Source organism: Anopheles merus, chromosome 2L (genome assembly GCF_017562075.2).
Source record: "Anopheles merus strain MAF chromosome 2L, AmerM5.1, whole genome shotgun sequence".
In the NCBI taxonomy this organism is placed as follows: domain Eukaryota; kingdom Metazoa; phylum Arthropoda; class Insecta; order Diptera; family Culicidae; genus Anopheles; species Anopheles merus.
Genome location: NC_054083.1, coordinates 25,472,016 through 25,494,054, shown reverse-complemented (window position 1 = coordinate 25,494,054; position 22,039 = coordinate 25,472,016). Strand labels below are relative to the sequence as shown.

Sequence of the window (22,039 nt, the reverse complement as noted above, 5' to 3'; positions counted from 1 at the left end):
TGAATCGTCTAGAATGTTTGACTGCATTTTTGCTTCTAAAATACGCCTGGAAACAATACAATCTGGGTATAATTTTTTTTCTCTGCCACTGCATTCTACCAATCATTGAACCCAAATTGATACGTCTTTATCATGCAATGTTGCAAAAAATAAACGTAGCACTAGAATGTCTTAGCGATAATGCTTGATACCCTGCGATCCCACAGTAATCTCTGCAATACCGTTTGCAATGAATACGTACTCGATCACCTGTGTTGCATCGTCCGGTGCAGAAAGATGATAATGAAATGAGACATCCGGTCAGAAAAGTCATTGTGGCGAGATGCAAGAGAAGTATATAAGCTACGGTTCCAGCACCCAATAAGTCAGTCTCGTGGCTGTAGTCGAACAGAAACTCGACACGATGAAGCTCCTCATCCTGGCGGTGGCGATCTCCCTGGCAGTTCTTGCCAGTGGATCTTACGTTCCAAGCACCAAGTTCGAAGCGAAATATGGTAAGTCTACTCTCTACCAAAGCACAGGCCACAGGAGATTTCAAGCAACTTGTTTTCTTTTCCCCTTTTCCGAACAGCCGACAAGGAGTTCTTGTTCAAGCAGAAGTTCTTCTTCGAAGTGCTCCGCAACATTCACCTGCCGCTCAAGTATGACGAATACATCCCGTACACCAAGACCTGGGTGTCTGATGAGACCAAGTACAACGTGAGTATTCGATGCCCTCGAACAACGCTGTCTACGACACTACGACTCCTATATCTGATGTCTTATCTACTTTGGCTTTCTTTCAGGACTTTACTCAAGTGGCCGAGTTCTTTGACTGGTACAAGACTGGCGCCTTCCTAGAGAAGGGCGAGCTCTTCTCCATCTACAACGAGCAGTACCTGCGCCAGACCTACGCTGTGTTCACCTTCCTGTACAACAGCGCCGACTGGGACACGTACTACAAGAACATGATCTGGGCCCGTGACAACATCAACGAGGGCATGTTCATCTACGTGCTGCATCTGACCGTGATGCACCGACCGGACCTGCAGGGCATCGTTCTGCCAGCCATCTACGAGATCTACCCGTACTACTTCTTCAACACCGATGTGATCCGCACCATAAATTACAAGAAGCTGTACGATCCCAAGTTCGGTTTCTATGGCAACGGCAAGTACAACGTCGTGTACGCTAACTACACCGCTACCTACCCGATGGACTACTACAACAACTTCTACACCGAGGAGTACCTCAACTACTACACCGAGGATATTGGTCTGAATGCGTACTACTACTACTTCATGATGGACTACTCGTTCTTCCTGGGTGGTGACAAGTTCGGACTGATCAAGGACCGTCGTGGAGAGCTGTACTGGTACATGCACCAGATGCTGATCGCCCGCTACAACCTGGAGCGTATGTCCAACTACATGGGTACGGTCAAGCCGCTGGTCTGGCGCTTCCCGCTTAAGACTGGATACTTCTCGCTGCTCAGCTACTGGAACGGAGTGCCGTTCAAGAGCCGTGACTACAACTACATGATCTCGGACGAGTCGTACTATAAGCTGGACTGGATCAACGCCTGGGAGGCGAAGATCCGCAAGATCATTGAGGATGGATTCTTCGTCAAGGAAGATGGCACCCGCATTAACCTCCGTCTGCCGGAGTCGGTCGAGTTCTTCGGAAACCTGCTCAACTCCAACGTTGACAGTGTGGATGCCAACTACGTCGGCTACATCGAGGTGTTCTCTCGCCTGCTGCTCTCCGGAAACGACTTCAATGCCTACAAGGTTTGGCCGTCGGCACTGATGCAGTTCGAGACGAGCCTGCGCGACCCGGTCTTCTACCAGCTGTACGAGCGCTTCATGGATCTGTACTACTACTTCAAGCGTTTCCTGCCAAGCTACACTTACGAGGAGCTCAACTTCAACGGTGTCGTCATCAAGGATGTCACCTTCGACAAGCTGATGACCTACTTCGACTACTTCGACTCGGATGTCTCCAACGTTCTGCCCATGCAGTCGGCTGACAAGTACTTCGACTATGCCGTGTTCGCACGCCAGCGTCGCCTCAACCACAAGCCGTTCAGCTACACCATGAACGTCATGTCGGACTATACCGGCAAGGCCATCATTCGCGCGTTCGTCGGACCCAAGTTCGATCGCTTCTTCGATCTCCAGTTCTACAAGAAGTACTTCTTCGAGATTGACCAGTATCTGGTCGACTTCACCGCCGGAAAGAACACCTTCGTGCGTAACTCGCGCGACTTCTACTGGAGCGTCAAGGATCGTACCATGTACACCGACCTCTACAAGAAGATCATGCTCGGATACAACGGACAGGAGAAGTTCGCCCTGGACATGTCAGAGGCCCACTGTGGATTCCCGGATCGTCTGATCTTACCGAAGGGCTGGACCAGCGGTATGCCGATGCAGTTCTACTTCATCATCACGCCGTACACGGCCAAGACCTACGAGCAGGGCTACCAGTACGACAAGACCTTCACTTGCGGCGTCGAGTCGGGAATGCGATTCTACGACAGCCTGCCGTTCGGATATCCGTTCGATCGCGTCATCAACTTCAACTACTTCTACACCAAGAACATGTACTTCAAGGACGTGTTCATCTTCCACACCGAAGAGATGAAAATGAACCAGACCTACTAAAAGGACTACGCAAACCGGAATACACTAGATGATGTAATAAAATAGTTACGCAGCAAATTGGATCACACTCCAAAACCACTATTGTTCTCAATATTTTATCACGAGCTACACTAATAATTGCGCCGATGGTCGGATGTTATTTTCAGTTGCTAGTTTCCAAAAGCTGCTGTAGAACGTTTATTGTTTTAAGTTCACCTCTCTCGGTCGCTTCTAGTGTTTGATTCTTCGCGACCCAATTCACGTGATCGAATCAAATCGAATTAGATGGACTGCACTTACATTTTACACAACAAATCCATGCATCAAGAAGCCTTTCTCCTTCCCGTCTATTTGTCCAACCATTTAGAAGAGGATTGGTTTGTCTTCTCTTTTACAACTTCTCTTCCACATACCATTTCAAACTGATCTCTACTGCAAACCAATAGTTTTGGTATAGCCAAACACACGCACACATACTCACACTCAAACGCGCAGCTAAATACAGGATGTGTTACTTATATTTTGTTATAGAGTTCGTGCTGTCTATTCCTTTCCGCTGTCACCTACTGCACTGATCTCTGGTATCTATAATATTATCATACGCAGCGTACGAAAGGTGTGCTTTTAATTTTGGTAGCTGTTTTCAGTTTGTTTTTGCAAGCATTTGAAGAGAAAACTTTGTACACATGACTAGGCTTGCTTTAGTAGTTCTGCAGCAGTTGCACTCGCTTTTGCAATCTGGCGTGAGTTATTATTGTTCATAGTTAGTTGTTACATTGTTTTCTATTCAGGAGCGCGCAGATCTTTTGTGGTTTTCTACTGCTTGCTACATTAGTTTTGTTTTGCACGCTAAGCCAAGGGTATGCTGAATTAATATAAATGTAAAACAAATCACTCGTCACCGTGGCACAGCGGCAACATTTTTAAGTACTAAAACTCAAACTTATACGAATAAACCGATGTAATGGTGTTTGGAGGGAATGTTGTAAGTTTCAGAAACACATTTGAAAGAAAAAAACAAACATTTTAAGCCGATCGTAAAACTAGACAAACAAACCAATCACTTAGCTCAACAACGCCATTAATAGCACTTTGACGATCTTAATCTGAACTGAATCTTAATGTTTCAAATTAGAGGAATAAACTGTATGTAGAAGAAGACATCCATTGATTACGTAACGCCATTGCAGCGACACGAGTATTTCTTTATGAACTTTGCATTTATGATAAGAAAATAAAGATGATTTGATTGAAATAATTATTAACAACTACCACTTCAATGTAAATTCAAACGAAAATAAATGAGTTTTCCCACCAGTTCCCAGAACTAGTACGTAACTAGCAGAATCGTTTAATTGATAACGATACCAGCGTTACGTAATATATGGATGTCGCCCCATAAACTGCCAATAGAGCGAGAAAGTTATCGCAGCATAAGTAGTAACTAAAGCAAACAAGCGATGTGTTTATGGGTAAAATAGTAATATGCACTAAAATTATCATTGGTAGTCTTGGGACGGCAGAGTTTACACGGGATAGAATCGAACAGAGCATCATCAAGCCTAGCATCAATATGCAAAACTAGCTTGTTTAACCGTACCACCGTTTCGCTACTAACGCGCTACTCGCTGATGGACTGTGGTTATGGATTCATTTCGTGAGATTAATTGTAGCAAACCAAACGCATACTTTAGCGCATTAAACACAGCAAATTGGCAGCAATATCGAAGGAGTGGAATTAATATTCTAAAAGCTAGCAAGTATCACCATTCCTTTTGCAACAAAAATAGAAACATATTTAAAGTTACTCATGAAGTTTAATAAGATCCAAAAGCAAGGGCGCGTTATTTAAATCAATGAAAAAAGCACAAACTCCTGTCTTGTAAATTATCAAATAATAGCAACCAAAAAGGGATGATCTTCTTAAAGATCGAGTTATCACATTGTTTCTGAATCAAGTAGCAGAAAAACACATTACAAAAAAAAAACTCATTACATACCACTTGAAGCGCGTGACATGGAACTACACCACCTGCTCTATGCGAACCAAAAGTTGGTTCAGTTCATCAGAGACCAGTCTAAATGTCATTTTCATCATAGTTTTTCATGCCTTTCAGTAGCACTTTAAGCACCCAATTTCACCATTGAAGCTCCCTTTTCTGCTGTAAACTATAGCCTGAATGGATATTTGTTAACCGAATAAAACTATGGCTTCATATATTGGTCATCGAAACATTCCAAAATGAACAAACACACCCGTATTGAGAGAGAGAGATAGCGTGCACATTGTAAACTACATAGTTCGATTCTTACACATATGCAAGCATTGAAGTTTTCATTTCCGTTAGCATTTCCTCTCTCTCGCAAGTACTTTTTTTGTCTTCGGTCCGGATGTAAATGGAAACATGATGGAGTAGGGTAAATTGTGCCATTGGCTGGCGTATTTGGGGTCATCATCTGGACACGAGGGACAGGATTAAACTATATAAATTCTTCTTTTGCAAATGTAACAAACCGAATAAGTGATTATTATTATTATAATTATTACCACACGCAATTAGCGCAACCTCACGCAAAAGATCGGTGTTCCCCGTGTGTCTGTGGCTGTGTAGACCATCATCATCAGCATCGTCGTGTGCATATCGTGGGTGTCCCCATTACCCCAAATGTGGTGATATTCGTCAATTGTAATGACTTTGAAATGGGGTTTATAGCTTCGTTCGCGAATGGCCTTCCTAACACTGGCTAAATCATACTCGTGTGCCTTATGCTTCTTTTGCAGCCGGGGGTTTGGCCGAATATCTACGCATTACATGTATAAGTATATCTTGCAACAGATAAGTATATGTGTGTGTATATATATCGTTTCTAACGTATTAATTAAGAGTGCAGAAAAGATGCACCACATCATATCGCTTGCCTTGAGACGAGCATCGCTGCCCATACGCCCAGCATATTAGTATCCCGCTCTCTGTTTCTCTCTCTCTCTCTCTCTGTTTCCTCTCTATGTATATGCATATAAATACGTGACTAGACATTTGTGATGAAGTTAGCAGGAGTTTTGCGAATTAAATTAGTTTGGATTTTAAGATCACCCCGTGTTTTGGCGCAGATGTGTTGTCTTAACTGCGCGCGCACACGTACCTCTTATCTCTGAGAAGATACCTCCCGTGTTGCTGCTTACCTACCTTCCGACGCGAAAGTGTAGCACCCAGGCAGGCACTAGACACTCACACACACAATACATACCATCATTTCCTACCTTTTTTCCTCAGTCGTAATTTTCATCCACACGACTAGTGCTCGAGCTTCCATTTACTCCATCATTTGCAGTATCAGCGGATTGTCGGAAGCATCGATCGAAAACGTGTTCGAGCGCTCCAGCTTCGACTCGACCCGTTCCACAATCATCGGTGCGTGCACTAGTCCATTATCACCTACTGCGGGCGCACTGTTATTCTCCAGCGCGGCTCCTCCCTTGAGCGAGGCTCGACTATCCGCGACAACGTGCGATCCTCCTGCTGCCCTGGTCCGCTGTGAAGCTCCTCCCTTTGCGGTGTGTTTTTCCGTCTTCCGCTCCTGGCTGCCGGTAGAAGCGCGGTTGTTGCTAGCGCCCGTAGCCGGTGCCGTTCCGTCCGGCAGCTTGGCCGTGCGGCGCAGATGTAGGGTCGTGTTGAACACCTTCCGCCCGCCCGCGTTCGGGGTGGTCAGGGAGGCGGACGAGCCCGACTTGGTGATGTCGCTGCCCGTTGACTTGTCGCGCGTCAGCAGCAGGCTTGGCGAGGAGGCGGCCGATTTGTTGCTCGAGTTGGTCGAGTTTGACTTTGGCTCGTGGGTGCGGCGGGCCAAAATTTCGCGCGACCGTTGCGAAAGGAAGCTGCGCTTCACCAGCCCACCACTGCCGCCGTTCGAGCCGACGCTGGCCAACGAAGCGGTACGATTGATGCCGTTCGTGCGTACGCTCACCGCCGACGGGATGGAGGAGGACGAGTGGTTCGCTTTAATACCGCCGGGTAGTGGGCGCGCGGTCAGCACACCGCCACCGCCAATCGATTTTCCACTGCCCGGGCGCTTCTCGCGATGATGGTCCTTGTCCTTTACGAACCCATTCTTGACCGGTGGTGGCTGCTGTTGCTGCTGCTGTTGATCGATCGAGTTGATCACCTTCGGCTTGAAGTACTCCTGATAGATAAGCGACTCGTGCGACAGCGTGTTGCTAGTTTTGAGCGAGTGCGATTTCATCGACTCTGCCAGCGAGTCGATCGATACGTCCATCTCGCCCACGGTCGCACGGGGCGCTAGCTTTGCGTTGGCCGCATTCGCGCCCTTCAGCTTGGCCGGCGAGGACAGGCTGTCGAGCGACAGGTTCGACTCGTGGCCGGGGTGATGGTTCGGGTGCTGCAGCTTCGCCGTACCCTTGCGGTGGCCCATCGCCGGGCTGGAGGTCCTGGTGGAGCTGCCGCTCGACGAAATGTTGTTCTGCGCGTGCAGGTTGGCCGCATTTTTCGGCTTCTTTGGTTCGAGATACCGCGGCTTAACGTTGCTCAGCTTGGTGCGCAAATTCTGCATAGGTTCCGGTTTGATGCTGCCGGCGCTCGGTTTCAAATTCGCATGATCTTCCGATTGCGAACGTTTGTGTGAGGCTAGTGTTAGCGGGGCGCCGCCACCACTGGACGCTTTGGAAAGCACGCCCATGCGAATGCCGTTCGCTGCCTGGCGACCGTTGCTGCTGGAGTGCGCAATGGACGCCTTCTTGCCCGGCTCGGGGACGTGACTCTTGGAGGCAGTTTTCGAAATGCGTCCATTTTCCGTCGCATGGTTCGGCTGCTGCTGCTTCGTACGTTCACGCTCTACGACCGCCGGCACGGCCATTGCCGCCTCGTGCGTAGCGTAATGTTTCGCCAGCTTGTGTGAACTCAGCAGCGCCGCGTTCAGCTCGTTCTGGTGAGTATTGATCGTTTGCGTTTGCTGCGTGCGGTTGCTGTGGCTGTGGTGGTGCTGCGACTGACCGTTCTCCAGCGCCCGCTTGTTGTGCGCCTGTATGGCGAGCCGCACCTGGCGCATATCGTTCGTGCGCGAGTGCACCGACGACGAGGAGGACGTCTGCGACGAGTAGGAATAGCGCGAGCGCGATTTGCGCTCGTCCGCCGTCTCCATCAGGCAGGCCAGCTTCTGGATCTTGTTGCGCAGCTCCACATCCATCCGCTGCCAGGAGCTGACCCGCATGGCCCGGGCGCACTGCCGTATCAGGCACTGTTCCACCGCGGACAGGATGGCGTTCACCATGCCCACAAACTCGTCGCACCAGTCCATCTCCTCCTCCTGCAGGTTGTAGTCCTTCCGGCCGGCACCGTCCGCCGCTTTCGCTTGCTTGTCGTACACGTTCACCACGTTCGTGTTGTCGCTCGACGACATGGGCGTCGACGAGGTGGTCGTCGTCATGGTTAGCACTTTGGCCTGCAGCAGCTTCTGCAGCCTCGTTGCCCGCGGGTAGCTTTTGCATGCCTGATCGGGGCTGAGATTGTTGGCCGCGGGCAGCAGGACCGGCTCCAGGTGCGGTATCGCCCAGCGATAGTTTTGGCCGAGCGATAGGAACGCGTCGCTCGCAAGCAGCGACGCAAAGTGGTCCGCAATGTAGTCGTACGCCGTCTCGAGTATGTCGCGCACCACGTTTTCCACCTCCACCGACCACTTGTACGGGTGCAGCAGGGTGAGCAGCTGCTCGCTGTCCAGTATCGTGGTAAGTACACTTTCCGAGCTGAGATGCGCGACTATCTGCTGCCGGCAGCGGTGCACGACGTCGAGCGGCAGCTGCGCGAACTGCTTCTGCGACCAGAGCTTCACGTAGTGCCGGCAGACCCACTTCAGACACTTGCGGTACAGATCGTCCAGACCGTGGTTTAGCGTCACCGGGAGCACCTGCAGCACACCATCCATACAGCCGACGCAAGGCTACGGGAAAAAACACAGAAAAGAAAATACATACAGTTTCCACAAACAATTTTGAAAGCAACGTGTGCCTACGGAGCAGTACTGCAGAATGTCACTGCCAATGTCATTTAAAATTTGATTGAAACAAAAGCCATGTCAGCGTCACGTACTCAATTGTGATAACCAGAGGTGATACTCAAAACGATTGGTGTGACCAATACATACTTCGTGACATTTTTGCGACCATCGCTTGGTCATTCACTTTGTCATTACTTTTTTTACTGTGATCAGTTGGGCCGGTCTGGTGGTACAGTCGACAACTCGTACGACTTAACTACATGCCCCATCATGGGTTCAAGCCTCGAATGGACCGTGCCCCCATACGTAGGACTGACTATATTGCTAAGTGTAATCAATAAGTCATTGCAAGCCAAGCCCATTAGTGGTACAGACAAGCCTAGGACAGAAACGGATGTTGTGCAGAATAAAAGAAGATAAGTTCTGCAACATGTCACTGACGACATAGTCATGACCAATTTTGGCTGAAACAAAATCATATCAGCGTCATGTGATCTACTGTGTGATGATCAGAGGTGAGATTCAAACAGTTATTGCGACCATCACAAACTTGGTGACATTGTGTGCAATCAACTTTTGGCCAGTCAGTTGGTCGCGACAATTTCAGTCGGTGATCATCAAGATAGCCATGGGAGATAAGCGGTACTTGCGAGTTGTTCCAATAAACAAAATGAGCATGATTTCTTCATGACCCGACAGACAAACAAAGCAAACAGAGCGCGAAAGTATGCTCATTTTGTTGCTTGGGACCACACGCCAAATATATTCCAAGAATGTCGTGATTATCACCGACAGAAAATGCCGTGACCAAGTGAATGACCAAGAGTTGGGTGCTAAACAAAATGTCACCAAGCATGTGGATGTGGTGAAGCAGTTGGTGGAGTTGGTGGGTCATGAGTGTTGGTTATTGGAAAAGAAGCGTTTGACAGCACTGTTCACAGCCATAAAAATCATGATTATGCTTGCGGCGGCATTAAGCTCAGCTTGTCAGTCAGAGTTGGTTGGACTCAAACACTCGCATGTCGTGTTCGGCATGTCATGACGCACTTTAATTGAATTTTGCAGCACTGCTACGGAGACACCATACACTTTACCGGTTTTTCGTTCCTATCTGTCCAGCGTTCGCCCCCTGTGCTGACGCTGCCCAAACGCTGTGTGCTTACCTTGTGGAAGTTGTGACAGTAGTTCGTTTTCAGCGCGTACGCCGTCACCTCCTTCAGCCCCTCGAGCCCGAGCAGATCGGACAGTGCGGCCAGCTCCATCAGGCTGATGCCCTCCGGCGGATGGGAGGCACCGGAGTAGATGTGGCAGAGCGCAAAGTGCACTGCCGCGTACGAGTAGCCGGGCAGGGCGATCACGTTGCCCGCATTCTGCACCCAACTCCCAGCGAGAATTGCCGCAAAGTACTGGCAACGCGATCGCAGTATGCACTTGTGCGCCCGCATCTTCCGCGCCTCGACCTCGATCGTCACGTCGGTGGCAATCTCCTGAAGGAACATCTTCAGCAGATCCTCACCGAGGCGGCGCGGCTGCCGGCTCGAGATGGATTCGTCGATCGATTCTGCCGGGGTTGCGAACAGAGATGAGAATGTAAAAATATTACCTTTCCATCGCCAGTCAGTCAGGCGTAACACCGATCGTTCACTTACCGATACCGGATCGGCTCGAGGTGATGCTGGAGGTGCAGGAAAAGTCCGACTGCATCATCTCGCTGCCATCCTGACCGTTGCGCCCGTTCATACCCACGTCCGACGGAAGACTGCTGCTAAATGCTGCAGAACAAGCAAAAAACAAAAAGGCACAAACGTAGCATTAAACTCTCCGACAAAGATAATGATTTAACGCCCGCAACCGCACCATCGTGTGCACTCTCGTCTTTTGAACACATCACAACCCCCTCCTGGTGCCGGTTCACTAGTTCGCCCTCGCTTACCTTTCGACAGGTGCGGAAACAGCCGGCTGAGCGAACGGGAGTTTTCCACCGACGAGGAGATGAGGCTCACAAAGTTGTTGCCAGTCGAGCGAGACATATTCCACGAGTGTCGCTCCATCGACGTTGCCCCACCGTTCGAGTGATAGTAGTTGGATGCCTTCTGCTGCTGCTGCTGGTGCTGTCTCATCGCTTGGCTGCTGGCGCCGATCGCCGACCCGATCGTGTTGTACTTCTGACACTCGAACAGCCGCGCAACTCGACTGGAACCGGCCGAGTTTGACATGTTGCTGCCGCTGCCACTGCCCCCACTACCACCACCACCACCACCGCTCGAATGCAGCTCAAACTTTGTGGTCGTGGTGAGCTGACTCACCGCGGTCGGTGGCTTATCCATGTCCGACAGCTTAACGAAGGAAGACGTCGTGGTGGACGCGTGCGATTCCACATTCTCGGAGACGGTTTCGAGCAGCTGCTTCTGCTTCTCGATCGTGGCGTGCAGCGTTTCCATCGTGTGCTGCGGTTTGCTGCGCGCGGTATGACGCGGCGAACACTCGACCGTCTCGACGATCGTTTCCATCTGTTTGGTGGTTGTGGTGGTGCTGCTGCTGCTGTTGCTGCTAGTGATCGCGGACAGTTTAATCGGTTCCCCGAGCGGTTGCGAAGATTCTTTCCCCACCGCCGGCTGCTGCAGGCCCGCGAGCAGTGCCTCCTCCTCGGCCGGATTGTTCTGGAACGTGACGTCGTCCGTGTCGGTGGTGGTGGACGTCGGGGAGGCGTCCTCGTTCGACGACAGTATGCCGTCCGTGATCGAACCCTGGCTGCTCTTGTCGAACGTTTCGTTAATTTTTGCATCCTTGCGCTTTTTGCGGGCCGATGAAACCATCGCCCCACCGTCGGCCGGTGCTTCCATCGGTCGGCCCTCGTGCGTACCGTCCTTGGGCGATACCTTCGACTCGTTGCTCGAGTGGGCCGAATTGGACGATACCGAGTGGTTCGAGCAGGTGCTCAGCTCCGACTTGGAGCAGGTAAAGTCCTCGAACGGCGACACGGACGAATCGATCGACATGCTGGACGTTTTGGAGAGCAGCGGTATTTTGTCCAGTATGTTCATGATGCCCCGATCGCTCGTCACGCTCGTGGAACGCTGGTAGGCGCTGCCACTGGCGATCCGACGCTCGTGGAAACCTCCCGCGGCGCTCTCACCGATGGTCGTGTTCCAGGAGTGACGTTTGGATTCGTTTCTAGCAGCGGACGAACCACTGGCACCTCCGTTTGCCGTCGTACTGGCATGCGCGCGACGCATCACTGACGGTGGCCCATCGGCCGGCCCGACAAACATGTAGTAAGACTTGCTGTTGCTGCTTTCATCGCCCACCGCTGGACCAAGACTGCTGGGACGTACCGATTCCTTCCCGTTGGCAAGCAGCGGTTGCGGCATCGACAGTTTCCGTGGCATGGTGGGTTTCCCGTTCATGCTGGCGCTGTTGCTGCTGTTCCCGCCACCATTGTCGTTGCCAAAGTCGATAAACATCGAAAACATGTTCTTGCGATCGGGTGCCGCCGCCGTCTGCTTCTCCTCCGATTCGCCCCGGGACGATCCGGTCAGGGCCGAGGCGGAAGGTGGTGGCGTTTCCATCCGCCCACCGCTCAGCTTGGGTGTGGCGCTGCGCGCACTTTCGCTACCGTCGTCGGACAGATCGATGTAGAAGCCGGTCGATTTCTTCATCAGCTCGGTGCGGGCCGTGCGCGGCCGGCTGTTTACTACCGTGATCGATTTCTCCTCCTCCGGCGTCTTCAGGCTGCCCAAATCGACGAAAAAACCGAGGCTCCGCTGGCCCGACTGTTCGAGGCCCGAGTGCACCGCGGAGGAAGCTTCGAACGATGCCGCTGCCGCCGCCGCCGTCTTCGCATCATCGGGACAGTTCTTCAGATCGACGACCCACGATTTGCCCGAACCGCTCTTGCTGAGCTGCCGAGCCGCGGTCCGCTCCTCCGGCTCGTCAAAGCTAATGCTCCCACCGGACACTATCGGGCAGGTGTCGGTGCGGCGCCGCACCGAAGGGCTTTCGCACTGGCGCGGCGTAAAGTCCTCGATCGATGCGCCGCCCGACACGATCGGGGCCGATTCGTCGTGCTTCTGCAGCCGCTTCGGGATGCGGATTGGCGTCGAGTGCGATTCCCGGTCGACCGAGCTGGCCCGGCTCGTCTCGTTGCCGGTGTCTTCGCTCAGCTCCTGTACCGCCCGGTTCGTGGCCAGCGCCGATGGTACGGACGCAGCCGACGTCACGTGCACGATCGAGTTGAACGGGGTGCTGGGAGGGTAGTGGTGCGAGGCCGACTCCACGTCGCTCGTTGCCTGCGTGCGGCTGTTGTAGTCGGCCGAGCTGGAGTTGTACCCGCTGGTGCTCGTGCCACCGCGCAAGCTGTCCAGCCGTCCGCTCGCACGCTCGTCGCCCGCTCCGACCACGCTGCTACAACCCCCGAGCGAGTAGCGCTGACTGTCGCTGATCGTGAGCGAGCTGTACTCGCCGTAGTTCGGCTCGCTGCTCGACGAGTACACGCTCGGCAGCGACAGATCGCTGTACGTTTCTTCCGGCGCAAACTGCAGGCTAGCGTCGAGCAGATGGCCCGAGTACTGTTGGATCGAGTGCTGGAAGAGAAAGGTGCCCTGCTTGCGTTCCGCTTCCTGGCGTGCCAGCACCTCGTCGCGATCGATCTCGCTGCCGTTGGTGGACGGCACTTCCGGCAGCAGCTCGCGTTGGTTCGGCGGTTCGGCAAGCTTCAGCTTGCATGCTAGATAATCGTTCGACGGTCCAGCCGCAAACTGGTCCTTCACCTCGACCGGCTTGATGGTTATCTTTTCCGCCGCCGCCGTCGCTCGTAGCTTCTCGTCGTCGCATAGGATCGTCGCAAGCTGGATGCTGCCCGCGCTTTCGGCACCCTCCGCCTCACTCCGCACGGGCCGGCAGTTTGGTAGTGGGGCGGGAGGAGCGATCTCTTGAAACGACGGATACACCACCTCATCGTCGTCAAACAGTGAAGACGCATCGATAAAGCACGGTTTGGAGGGACCGCCGAAGGACGGAGCCGGTTGGGCCAACATTCCGCCCTGCTTTCGATCGTCCTCCTCCAGCAGCTCTTCAACCGGTTCGGCTCCATCCGGCCCGGTACCGTCCTCCACGTCACCCGGTTCCCACGGGGAATGGCCGCCATCGGCCAGCATGGTCGTGTCGGAGAGCGAGTTCGATTTCATGATCACTATTTCCTCGTTGTGCCGCTGCTTCTCCTCCTTGGTGGAAGAGCGGGCGAGATCGTACCGTTTGCGCTGCAACAGCTCGGCGGCGGCACCACCGTCGGGTGCTTCGTGGTCGAGCGCACCCGCCCCACTGGCCTCCTGCACTTCGTACTCGATTTCATTCACCAGCATTTCGCCTTCCTCCACCTCGTTTGCAGCCGCCAGTTCGGCCACCGTCGCGACCGTAGCATTATTTATGCGCACAATATTGCTCCACATCTCGTCCTCCTCCTCCTCCTCCTCGTCGTCCTCTTCCCCATCGTCGTCATCATCACCGTCCATGCCGTGGCCGTCGCTCGTGTCGGATGCGGCCGGTGACTGGGGGCTGCCGGCGTCCACCAGCTCGTACGTGGACGCCGAATCGCTCGAGATGCGGTTCAGCCCCTTGCGCAAATGGCTGTCCGAGCCGGCCTCGAGCCGGTACTGTACGTTCACGATGCCAGCGGTGGCACAGCCTGTGCTGTCGGCGGGTGGCAGTTCGGCGGCATCGACCACGTAACAGCTGATCGAATCGGTTTCCGTGTCATCGCCGTTCGACGGGGAGGACAGTATTCGTTGGGATTCCATCGTGTCGTGGCTCTTGGAGGCGGGTGTGTCAAAGGCCTTAAGGCGAGCCCGATGTGAGGCTAGGCGAACACACTCCCCTCGTAAACGTACTCCGGCAGTTCAATAGTGCTGTCGTTGCCAAGGACACGATGGTCGTTCGATCGTTGCATTTGCGGGGTGTGACATGATATTGGGGGGGCGTATTGAACCGTTGAATTATCTACAGAAAGGGGGAGGAGAAAAAAACACACACAATTAGCACCATGTCTAACTAGATGGGCGCCCTCCACTCCCTCCAAACGTTTGTCGACCTACAAAACAAGGAAGTAAAGGTTAGAAGACGATTGCAAACAGACGACACATACATGACAACCTGAGAAAAAGAGAAAGGGGAAGTGGGTGAAGTTTTATGGCCACACAATTCTTCTTTTCCAGCGCAATCGATTGACCTAGAAACTAAACTGTGCAATCTTTATTGCGTACATTTTTATGCGGATAGACGCGCGGCTCTTCCAAACCTCCTCCGGCATCGTGCAGTATCTCTTTATCATATGTGTATGTGTGTCCATGTGTGTATGTTCTAGTGATGTGCTCTTTGGAGCGCACCCACGACTCCGATCCGACTCCGGCTATTGTTAGTCCAATTCCGTCTCCCGCAAAATCCGAACCACTAGTTCCGCAAGGAGTTAGAGTCTTCCGGAATCGTCCAGAATCGCTCGGAGTCGTACGGAATCATTCGGAGTCGGCCAGAGTCGTTCTGAGTCGTCCGAAGTCATCCGGAAACGAAGTCTTTTGGAGTCGCCCAGAGTCGATTGGACTCGATCGGAATCGGAGTCGATCGGAGTCAACAGGAGCCGTCCGATAATGTGCTTGTGATCAGACATTTCATTTCGTTGTTTTTTTTGTCTTTCACTTTGCGCGTGTACTTCGTATACAGGCCTTTTGTTTTGAAAGCCGACTCCGGCCGACTCCGGATAACTTCGATTCCAACCGATTCCGGACTTCGGAGTCGAATTCCTCCGGATGACTCCTAACGTCTTCGACTGTCAACGACTCCAATCGATTCCAGACGACTCCGGGCGACTCCGAACGACTCCGGACGACCCCGAATGACTCCGACTCCCAACGACTTTGGACGACTCCGGGAGATTCCGGAAGATTCCGAACGACTCCGAATAATGCTGGGCGGACCTACCTCCCGGATTCGATTCCAGAATTATCGGAGTCGGAACGGATTCGACTCCTGATTTTTACCAACTTTACCCATCACTAGTATATTCATTTTACATGGTTGACCTCCACCACCTGTCGCAATTCATACATATATTTGCACGAAAATCTTTCATCCGCACGTTTCGATGCGCTTCACGCCAAGATAATCACACTTGATAAGAAGCGCACCGGGCACCGGGTTGTGCACGGCGCAACGAAGTGTTAACGTCTTGGGAAACAAACTAGCAGCGATTACTGTTAGCGGTTTTTGTTTTGTTTCTGTTATTTTGAAATGTTTGTGATTACAAATAAATGGTAAAATGATAATATTCGTCCAACTCGCTTTTAGCAATATTGCTGCAATATTGAAAAGCCTCATACAACACACTACCTGCGACCTCCTCTACTCGCTCTATACAGATGCCTGTAAACGCGCAATATTCGACCGATGACTAAGATTATTGGAATTAATTTGCCATTCGCGTTCACCATTTATTGATCACACATGTTGGCCGCCCCATCGCGGACGTCACCTACACCGATACTCGGGCACACAAGCACACATTCACAGACAAAGTACACAATGCCATCCCGCGGCGTACAATTCACCATCCATTCCCGGCGGGTCTTGTCTTGCGGGGCATGACAAAAGCTATTAGAAAATGATCATCAAAGCAAGCGTGTGCTCTCCATGGCGATATTGTCGGACTGCCGGACCACTCCAAAACAAAAAGAACGATCATCACAAACGCAGGGGGGTTGAGGTCACAATTTGCCAATCAGCTAATTACACTCGCAATTAAAACCGTACACACACACACGTGTTAATGGGGTTGCGATCTTAGACTGTCCACCGGTCCGGGAAGACTGTCTCGTCGTTGTCTAACGGTCCCACACAGGCCGTTCGACAAAGAGGCGAATTGATGATGATCTTCTGTCTGCCCGTTTTAAGCGTTCGTTTATGATAGTGCCATTTACGAACGGTGCACAACATGGGACATTAGGAACTCACACCGCGAAAAAAAAGCCCAATTCCAACACCAAATTCACCTTAGAAACGGTCTTCTGCCGCGAGATCCCGTCCTATCTTCTCCGACACACGCCGATCAGCTGCAAAGACGAGCAATTAAGAACCAGTCACAACACGGCACTTCTTCTCCGTTCTTTTTCGGAGAGCAAAACAACAAAAATGGTTGTTGATGGCCCAAAACTGATGTTACCCTGCGACTCCGCTGACTGGGACTGACTCTGATCAGCTTCATCGCCTACGGTTACTTTGCTTTCAAGCCGTCGTCGTCGTCGTCATCGCCGTTCGCTAGGTTCGGTGATTTGATGGATGGCAGGACAGAAGTCATAAGGGTGTGTGTGTGTCTGTGCGTTGTTTTTGGTCGGTCAAAGTAGCCAAAGAGAAGGGGCATGGCGCGTTAAAACACGCGTGCTAGGGGCACAAACCCGGGGGCATACTTCACACTGAGGGGCCCCAGAGCAAGCACACTTTTTTGTGTCGTTGTCGTTCGTCTTTTTCGGTAAAACACTTAACCTATGTTGCAATGTGCGGTGTTTCTTTTTGGGGGGCTGAAGCGTGCGGCTGTGTGTCATGCTTCATATGTGTCGTCTGCCGTCGTCCGTATGAAATGGTTCCAAAAAGTAAGCGGACTACCGTTTCCATTACCATAAATGGTGGAGTGTAGGGGGGAGTAGAGTAGGATAAATGAATTGGTTTGACACATTGAAATTCGAACGAAAATAATAATAAGGGAGCGTGTGCTGGGTTTTGTCGGAGGCCGGCCACCAAATCGGACACTATTGTTGTTCGCGTCCGGCTAATAGAGATTAGAGTACATTCTAGGGCAGAAGCGTCGCGTGAATATTAATCGACTGTTGCGCTGGAACCTGGCCATAAAGGAGATGTAGAGGGGAGAAAGCGTTGGCGGGATCGTGATTGTAATTTTCAGTCATACATTTTTGGTTTGGGTGTAAGGAAGCCGTTAGGAGCGTTGTTTTGAAGTACGCTGGCAATGTTGGGAGAGAGAATTTAATGCGAAGACTGAACAGTTGAAAGAACCGCTTCCATGCTTTCGCAAGCAGAATGCCAAATTTAAAGCCGAATGGGAAGCTACCGGCTGTCAAGGACAACAATCTTCCAATCCACACGGAACGGTGTAGGAACGAGGTCAAATATTTGCCAACATCGGTTTGGCCATATTGGATGCCATTTGACAGCAGAAAGCCCTGGTGAAACATTCAATAACCAATTTACATTTTTTTTTTGTAAATCCAGACTAATTTAACATTTTTATCACAATTTAAATAAAAAATTAAAATTTTTATCACAATTAAAAGGGCTTTCAGATGTCAAACTGCTGTAACGAACTTTTGGCTACTTGTCAAATCGTTCTACATTACTTGATGTCGTTCCTACACAGTCCTTGAGATCAATCCTACAAATTTCAAGCAGAGATGGGTTCTCCGGATCGCACCCACAGTGCTGCTCCGATTTTGGCAAGATTGACTCCGATTCCGACTCCAGAGAAATGGAATCGCTAGCTCCGCCGGAATCGTCCAGAATTGTCTGAAATCGTCCTGAATCGAAGGAATAGTATGGAATCATCGGAATCGTCCGGAATCGTAATAGATCGATACTAGGGAATGTGTCTACTTTTTTATTAACATTACAGTTATAGAGTTATTTTCTGAATGTACCGAGCCCATATACCAACTATGGATACAACAATAAGTCACAGTTAGCTTAAACGATCAGAAGTTGTTAAGTGAACTGCGCCTAAGCTTGTGCAATTTAAAAAAAAATGGGTAATGTTTTTTCTTGCTGATATTAAAAACAAATAAATGAAAAATACAAAGAAAAAAGATCCGATTTCATTTCGGAAACTACTATGGAGTGATCAGAGTTCACTGCCTTGCTACCGACCACCTCGAAACACTTGAACACCGTAAAACGGGCAGTATAAACGGCCTTTGGTTGCCAGTATACTAAGAGGTTTCATCAACGCTCCAAACATTTTAGGGAAGATTCCAGACCATTCCGGACGGTTCCGGCGGGAGTGATTGAACCATCCCTTCGGAGCTAGTTCCAAAATTTGGCGGAACCGTTCGGACCCAGTTCCGCTTGTTTGTGAATATGAACCAACTCTAATTTCAAGCGCCGTGATCTTTCAGCTACCCTAGAGTCATTTTGGTAATGGGTCACACGAGACTCCATTTCATGAATCTTTACCCAAAGAAGAAAAACCTGATATTTTCCACCTGAAAGCAATGTGAATAAAAGTACAAAATCAGTACATTAAGCAGTAAATGGTCTCGCTCATCGAATAGCGAGGCAAAGCGATGCAAAGATCTGCTCTACCTAACACGAAACACGTATGCAAACATTAGAAAATCATGGTAACGATCTTCTCCCCCATCTCTCCCACCTCGCCTCCTTGTTTCCCTGCGGTGATTCGGTGTAACGCGCGTGTAATCTACCCCTACCTACTCCCCCTTGCACGACACACCACCGATGGCCGTTTTCGGCCGTGCACACGCACACCTGAAATAACCGTTTTGGCATGTTTGCTCGACACCACACCCGCGACCTGCAGGACCCGCGGCCACCAGTGCTAACAGCACGAACTGATGATGACTCGGGGTCACACATAAGCAGCAACAAATAAGCTACACAAAGCCATCGAGCCACACACACACACACACACACACACACACACACACACACACACACACACACACACGCACGCATGGCAGTGGTATGCGCGTGGCCATCATCATCTTCCGACGGGAGGATGTGGACGGGTTTTCGCTCTCCGTGCGCTCACGCTGCGCCAGCCACACTAGCTGACATCATCATCCTCGTGGTCGCGCGGGGACGTGACGTCTATTTATGGTAAAAAAAGAATGCCCACGCAGCCGACTCTGGTTCGCACAGCCCGGCAACGCCAGGTATGCTTGGCCGGGGAAGGGGGAGCAGACGACGATGTTCCCCCGAAAAAAAAAAAGAAGTGTGAAACGATTTGTGCATTAATGATGGCCATCCGTTACGGAAGAGCGACGACGACGACGACGGGGTGGTGCTTGCAAATCGATAACGTATGGTGTGCGCAGCAATCAGACCGACGAACCTTCACGCCGGTCCTTCACGAAGATAGTTTTATGACTCCCTCTCCCTCTCTCTCTCACTCTTTCTCCCTGTCGATGAGGCTTATGAAGGGAACCCGGGAGGATATTCGATAGCGATATTATTGCTTTATCGGGCGCGCACGACTCATCCTTTTGTTCAGCCCAAAAGCCGTGAGCCGTGATTCAACACAAAGCTGTGAAATGATGTGCATAAATTGGCACACCTATTAACCTTCGCTAAGAAGCCCTACGTTGAGCTGATAATCGCGTATTACCTCACAAGCTGTAGCTTCCCTCTTGACAAGCTACTAAAGATTTAGTCCAAATCAAAATGCGATAACTGTTGTCCACCAACAAACGCTTCCCGGCGCTTCCCCGTGTACCGTATGCTCACCCTTCTAGCTCTATCTCTCTACTAATCCTAATGTACACAACAATAAACGCAGGCTTAGCCAGCAAGCCGTAGGCGACTGTCGGCAGATTGGCCTTGACTTAAAGAAGCGGCGCGCGCGCGCGTTCCATCGTGTGTTTTGCCGCGATTTCCGTTTTGCATCGAAGTATGTGCATTTGCCACCATACCGGCCAGTTGTTGGAAGGGGACACGAGTATTTCCCTTTCCACCGCACACATGGCTCCCAACACCAGTACCGGACCGTTGTTGGGGGCAACGCAAAAAATTAATTATTCATCGTTCCACCACGGCTTGTTTCGATCTCGTCGATCGTTTCCTTCCCATTTTTGATTTGGTGGTTGTCGTTGTCCTTGTGATCAGTGGTTCTCGAAAACCGCCCACGGGCTGAATCGGGATTTGATGGCCGCGCACAACACGTGTGTGAGAGAGACAAGGAGGAGACAAGGTTTTCAAGAGCAACTGGCAACGACGGTGATTTATCCGGAATGCATCGCTAATTTGCATAAATCATATTTACGTCTCCGGGTTTTGAAAGCTTGTAACCGAAAGCGGGATGGAGTCGCACAGTCGCACCAAAATACGATCGATTCAATCACAATATGCTGACCTCCTCCCCATTCCATTCTCCTCCTGCGGCTGGATGGCGTTCTCCAGGGCTGGTTGCGGTGATGCAATCCAGTTTTTGTTACACCCGAAACCTTGTCCTTCGTGTTACCCCATCCTACGGTTCAGTTTTGGTTGTGGAGCGTTGTCCGGTGAACAACACAAGCGCATAGACAGAGCACAATGTGCCACCAAAAAAAAAAGGGAAACAGGCCGATCATCACCCCGTTCCGTTCTTCGGACCATTGATTCCACAAATCCGCAGGCAGTTGGTTTCATTTTCTAGCTGTTTGCCATCCTCCTCCTCCTCGTTGCTTCTTCACACTCTCCCAATCATTTTCTCCTCCTGCACACCACTGCACAGCACTGTGCAAGGTAGTGCAGCGAACATTTTTACCTGCAATACACACCGCAATTCGCAGATGTTTCCACAGTTGACACGGGAAAACTATCCGATTTTCATTCGCACTGCATTCCGGTGCTTTCGATTTCCACGGGCGACCACCAACGCACTTTGGTAGTTTTGCTGCCTTTTGGGGAGACTTTTTTTTTCTTGTTGGGAATCACAGCACAGGCCTATTATCGTTCCACTACGGGAGCGCCTTTATATCGCGGTCGCGCACCTTTTGTTCGTCGCAGTAATCGCACATTCCACCTTTCGGGATAAAGAGTACAGCACAAAAGCACCAAAGTACATACGCACTTGCCGGATGTTCACAAAATCGCGGAAAATGATCCTTCCTTGGCCCTGGTCCGACCCGTTTCGGAGCGAATGCGGATGGCCACACTTTCTTCTCGACCCGGGGTAAAAGTGTGTGTGTGTTCGGAAATTTCTCTTTTGCCGTTCGCGAGCCAATCGATATTTGGTGAGAAAATGTTTGACGTTTTCCCGTCCGTGCTTCTTTCGTGCTGCGCCGTTTTGTTTTTCATGTTTTTTTTTTGTGATGTGCACAGCGGGGCAATGGTCGTCGATACAGCGTGTGACAGTTTGTTGCATTAATTTTGCTCAAAATTGTACAAAAGCGATGGGTTTTAATAAAGTGTTATTTTAAAAATCATTTCGTGCAGTCTTCCTCGTTTGTATTCAAACTGTGCGCGTTCAAAGCTCACAACGGCTGTGAATATTTTCTTGATTTTAAGCGACTTTATAAGAAAATGGAACTATAAATTGATAACAAACAGTTCCAATGGTAAGTTTTATATTGCTTAGCGCCAAATTTACGCCATAAAAGCTTAAAAATTTTACAAATTGTTTTACGCAAATCAAACAGTTC

The 22,039-nt window shown here is 50.7% G+C and overlaps 2 protein-coding genes across 7 annotated transcripts; one reads left to right on the top strand and one right to left on the bottom strand.

Annotated features, from left to right (window-relative positions):
• Nucleotides 1–353: 353 nt before the first annotated feature.
• On the top strand, nucleotides 354–2,720 carry LOC121592596 (hexamerin-1.1). The gene is made up of 3 exons (XM_041914212.1): nucleotides 354–494; nucleotides 572–699; nucleotides 786–2,720. The coding sequence occupies exons 1-3, from the start codon at nucleotides 404–406 to the stop codon at nucleotides 2,643–2,645; spliced, it is 2,079 nt and encodes a 692-aa protein (XP_041770146.1). The 5' UTR covers nucleotides 354–403; the 3' UTR covers nucleotides 2,646–2,720.
• An 89-nt stretch (nucleotides 2,721–2,809) lies between these two features.
• Nucleotides 2,810–21,688, bottom strand: LOC121592594. 6 transcript variants are annotated; one of them, XM_041914194.1, is made up of 6 exons: nucleotides 16,840–17,003; nucleotides 16,670–16,729; nucleotides 10,567–14,627; nucleotides 10,283–10,405; nucleotides 9,797–10,194; nucleotides 2,810–8,576 (listed from the first exon to the last, which is right to left on the bottom strand). In XM_041914194.1, the coding sequence occupies exons 3-6, from the start codon at nucleotides 14,426–14,428 to the stop codon at nucleotides 5,940–5,942; spliced, it is 7,020 nt and encodes a 2,339-aa protein (XP_041770128.1). In that variant the 5' UTR covers nucleotides 14,429–14,627; nucleotides 16,670–16,729; nucleotides 16,840–17,003; the 3' UTR covers nucleotides 2,810–5,939. The 6 variants fall into 6 exon arrangements, with proteins under 6 accessions (XP_041770128.1, XP_041770125.1, XP_041770127.1 ...); XM_041914191.1 differs by lacking the exons at nucleotides 16,670–16,729; nucleotides 16,840–17,003 and adding an exon at nucleotides 21,163–21,688; XM_041914193.1 differs by lacking the exons at nucleotides 16,670–16,729; nucleotides 16,840–17,003 and adding an exon at nucleotides 21,176–21,688.
• Between the last annotated feature and the right edge of the window lie 351 nt (nucleotides 21,689–22,039).

Bases quoted from the DNA above. Each gene is read 5' to 3' on its own strand.
- LOC121592596 (XM_041914212.1), top strand. From the start codon at position 404: ATGAAGCTCCTCATCCTGGCGGTGGCGATCTCCCTGGCAGTTCTTGCC. The intron at 495-571 runs GTAAGTCTACTC...TTTTCCGAACAG, and splicing joins CAAGTTCGAAGCGAAATATG to CCGACAAGGAGTTCTTGTTC. The intron at 700-785 runs GTGAGTATTCGA...GCTTTCTTTCAG, and splicing joins CTGATGAGACCAAGTACAAC to GACTTTACTCAAGTGGCCGA.
- LOC121592594 (XM_041914191.1), bottom strand. From the start codon at position 14,428: ATGGAATCCCAACGAATACTGTCCTCCCCGTCGAACGGCGATGACACG. The intron at 10,406-10,566 runs GTAAGCGAGGGC...CTTGTTCTGCAG, and splicing joins GTTTCCGCACCTGTCGAAAG to CATTTAGCAGCAGTCTTCCG. The intron at 10,195-10,282 runs GTAAGTGAACGA...CAACCCCGGCAG, and splicing joins CTCGAGCCGATCCGGTATCG to AATCGATCGACGAATCCATC.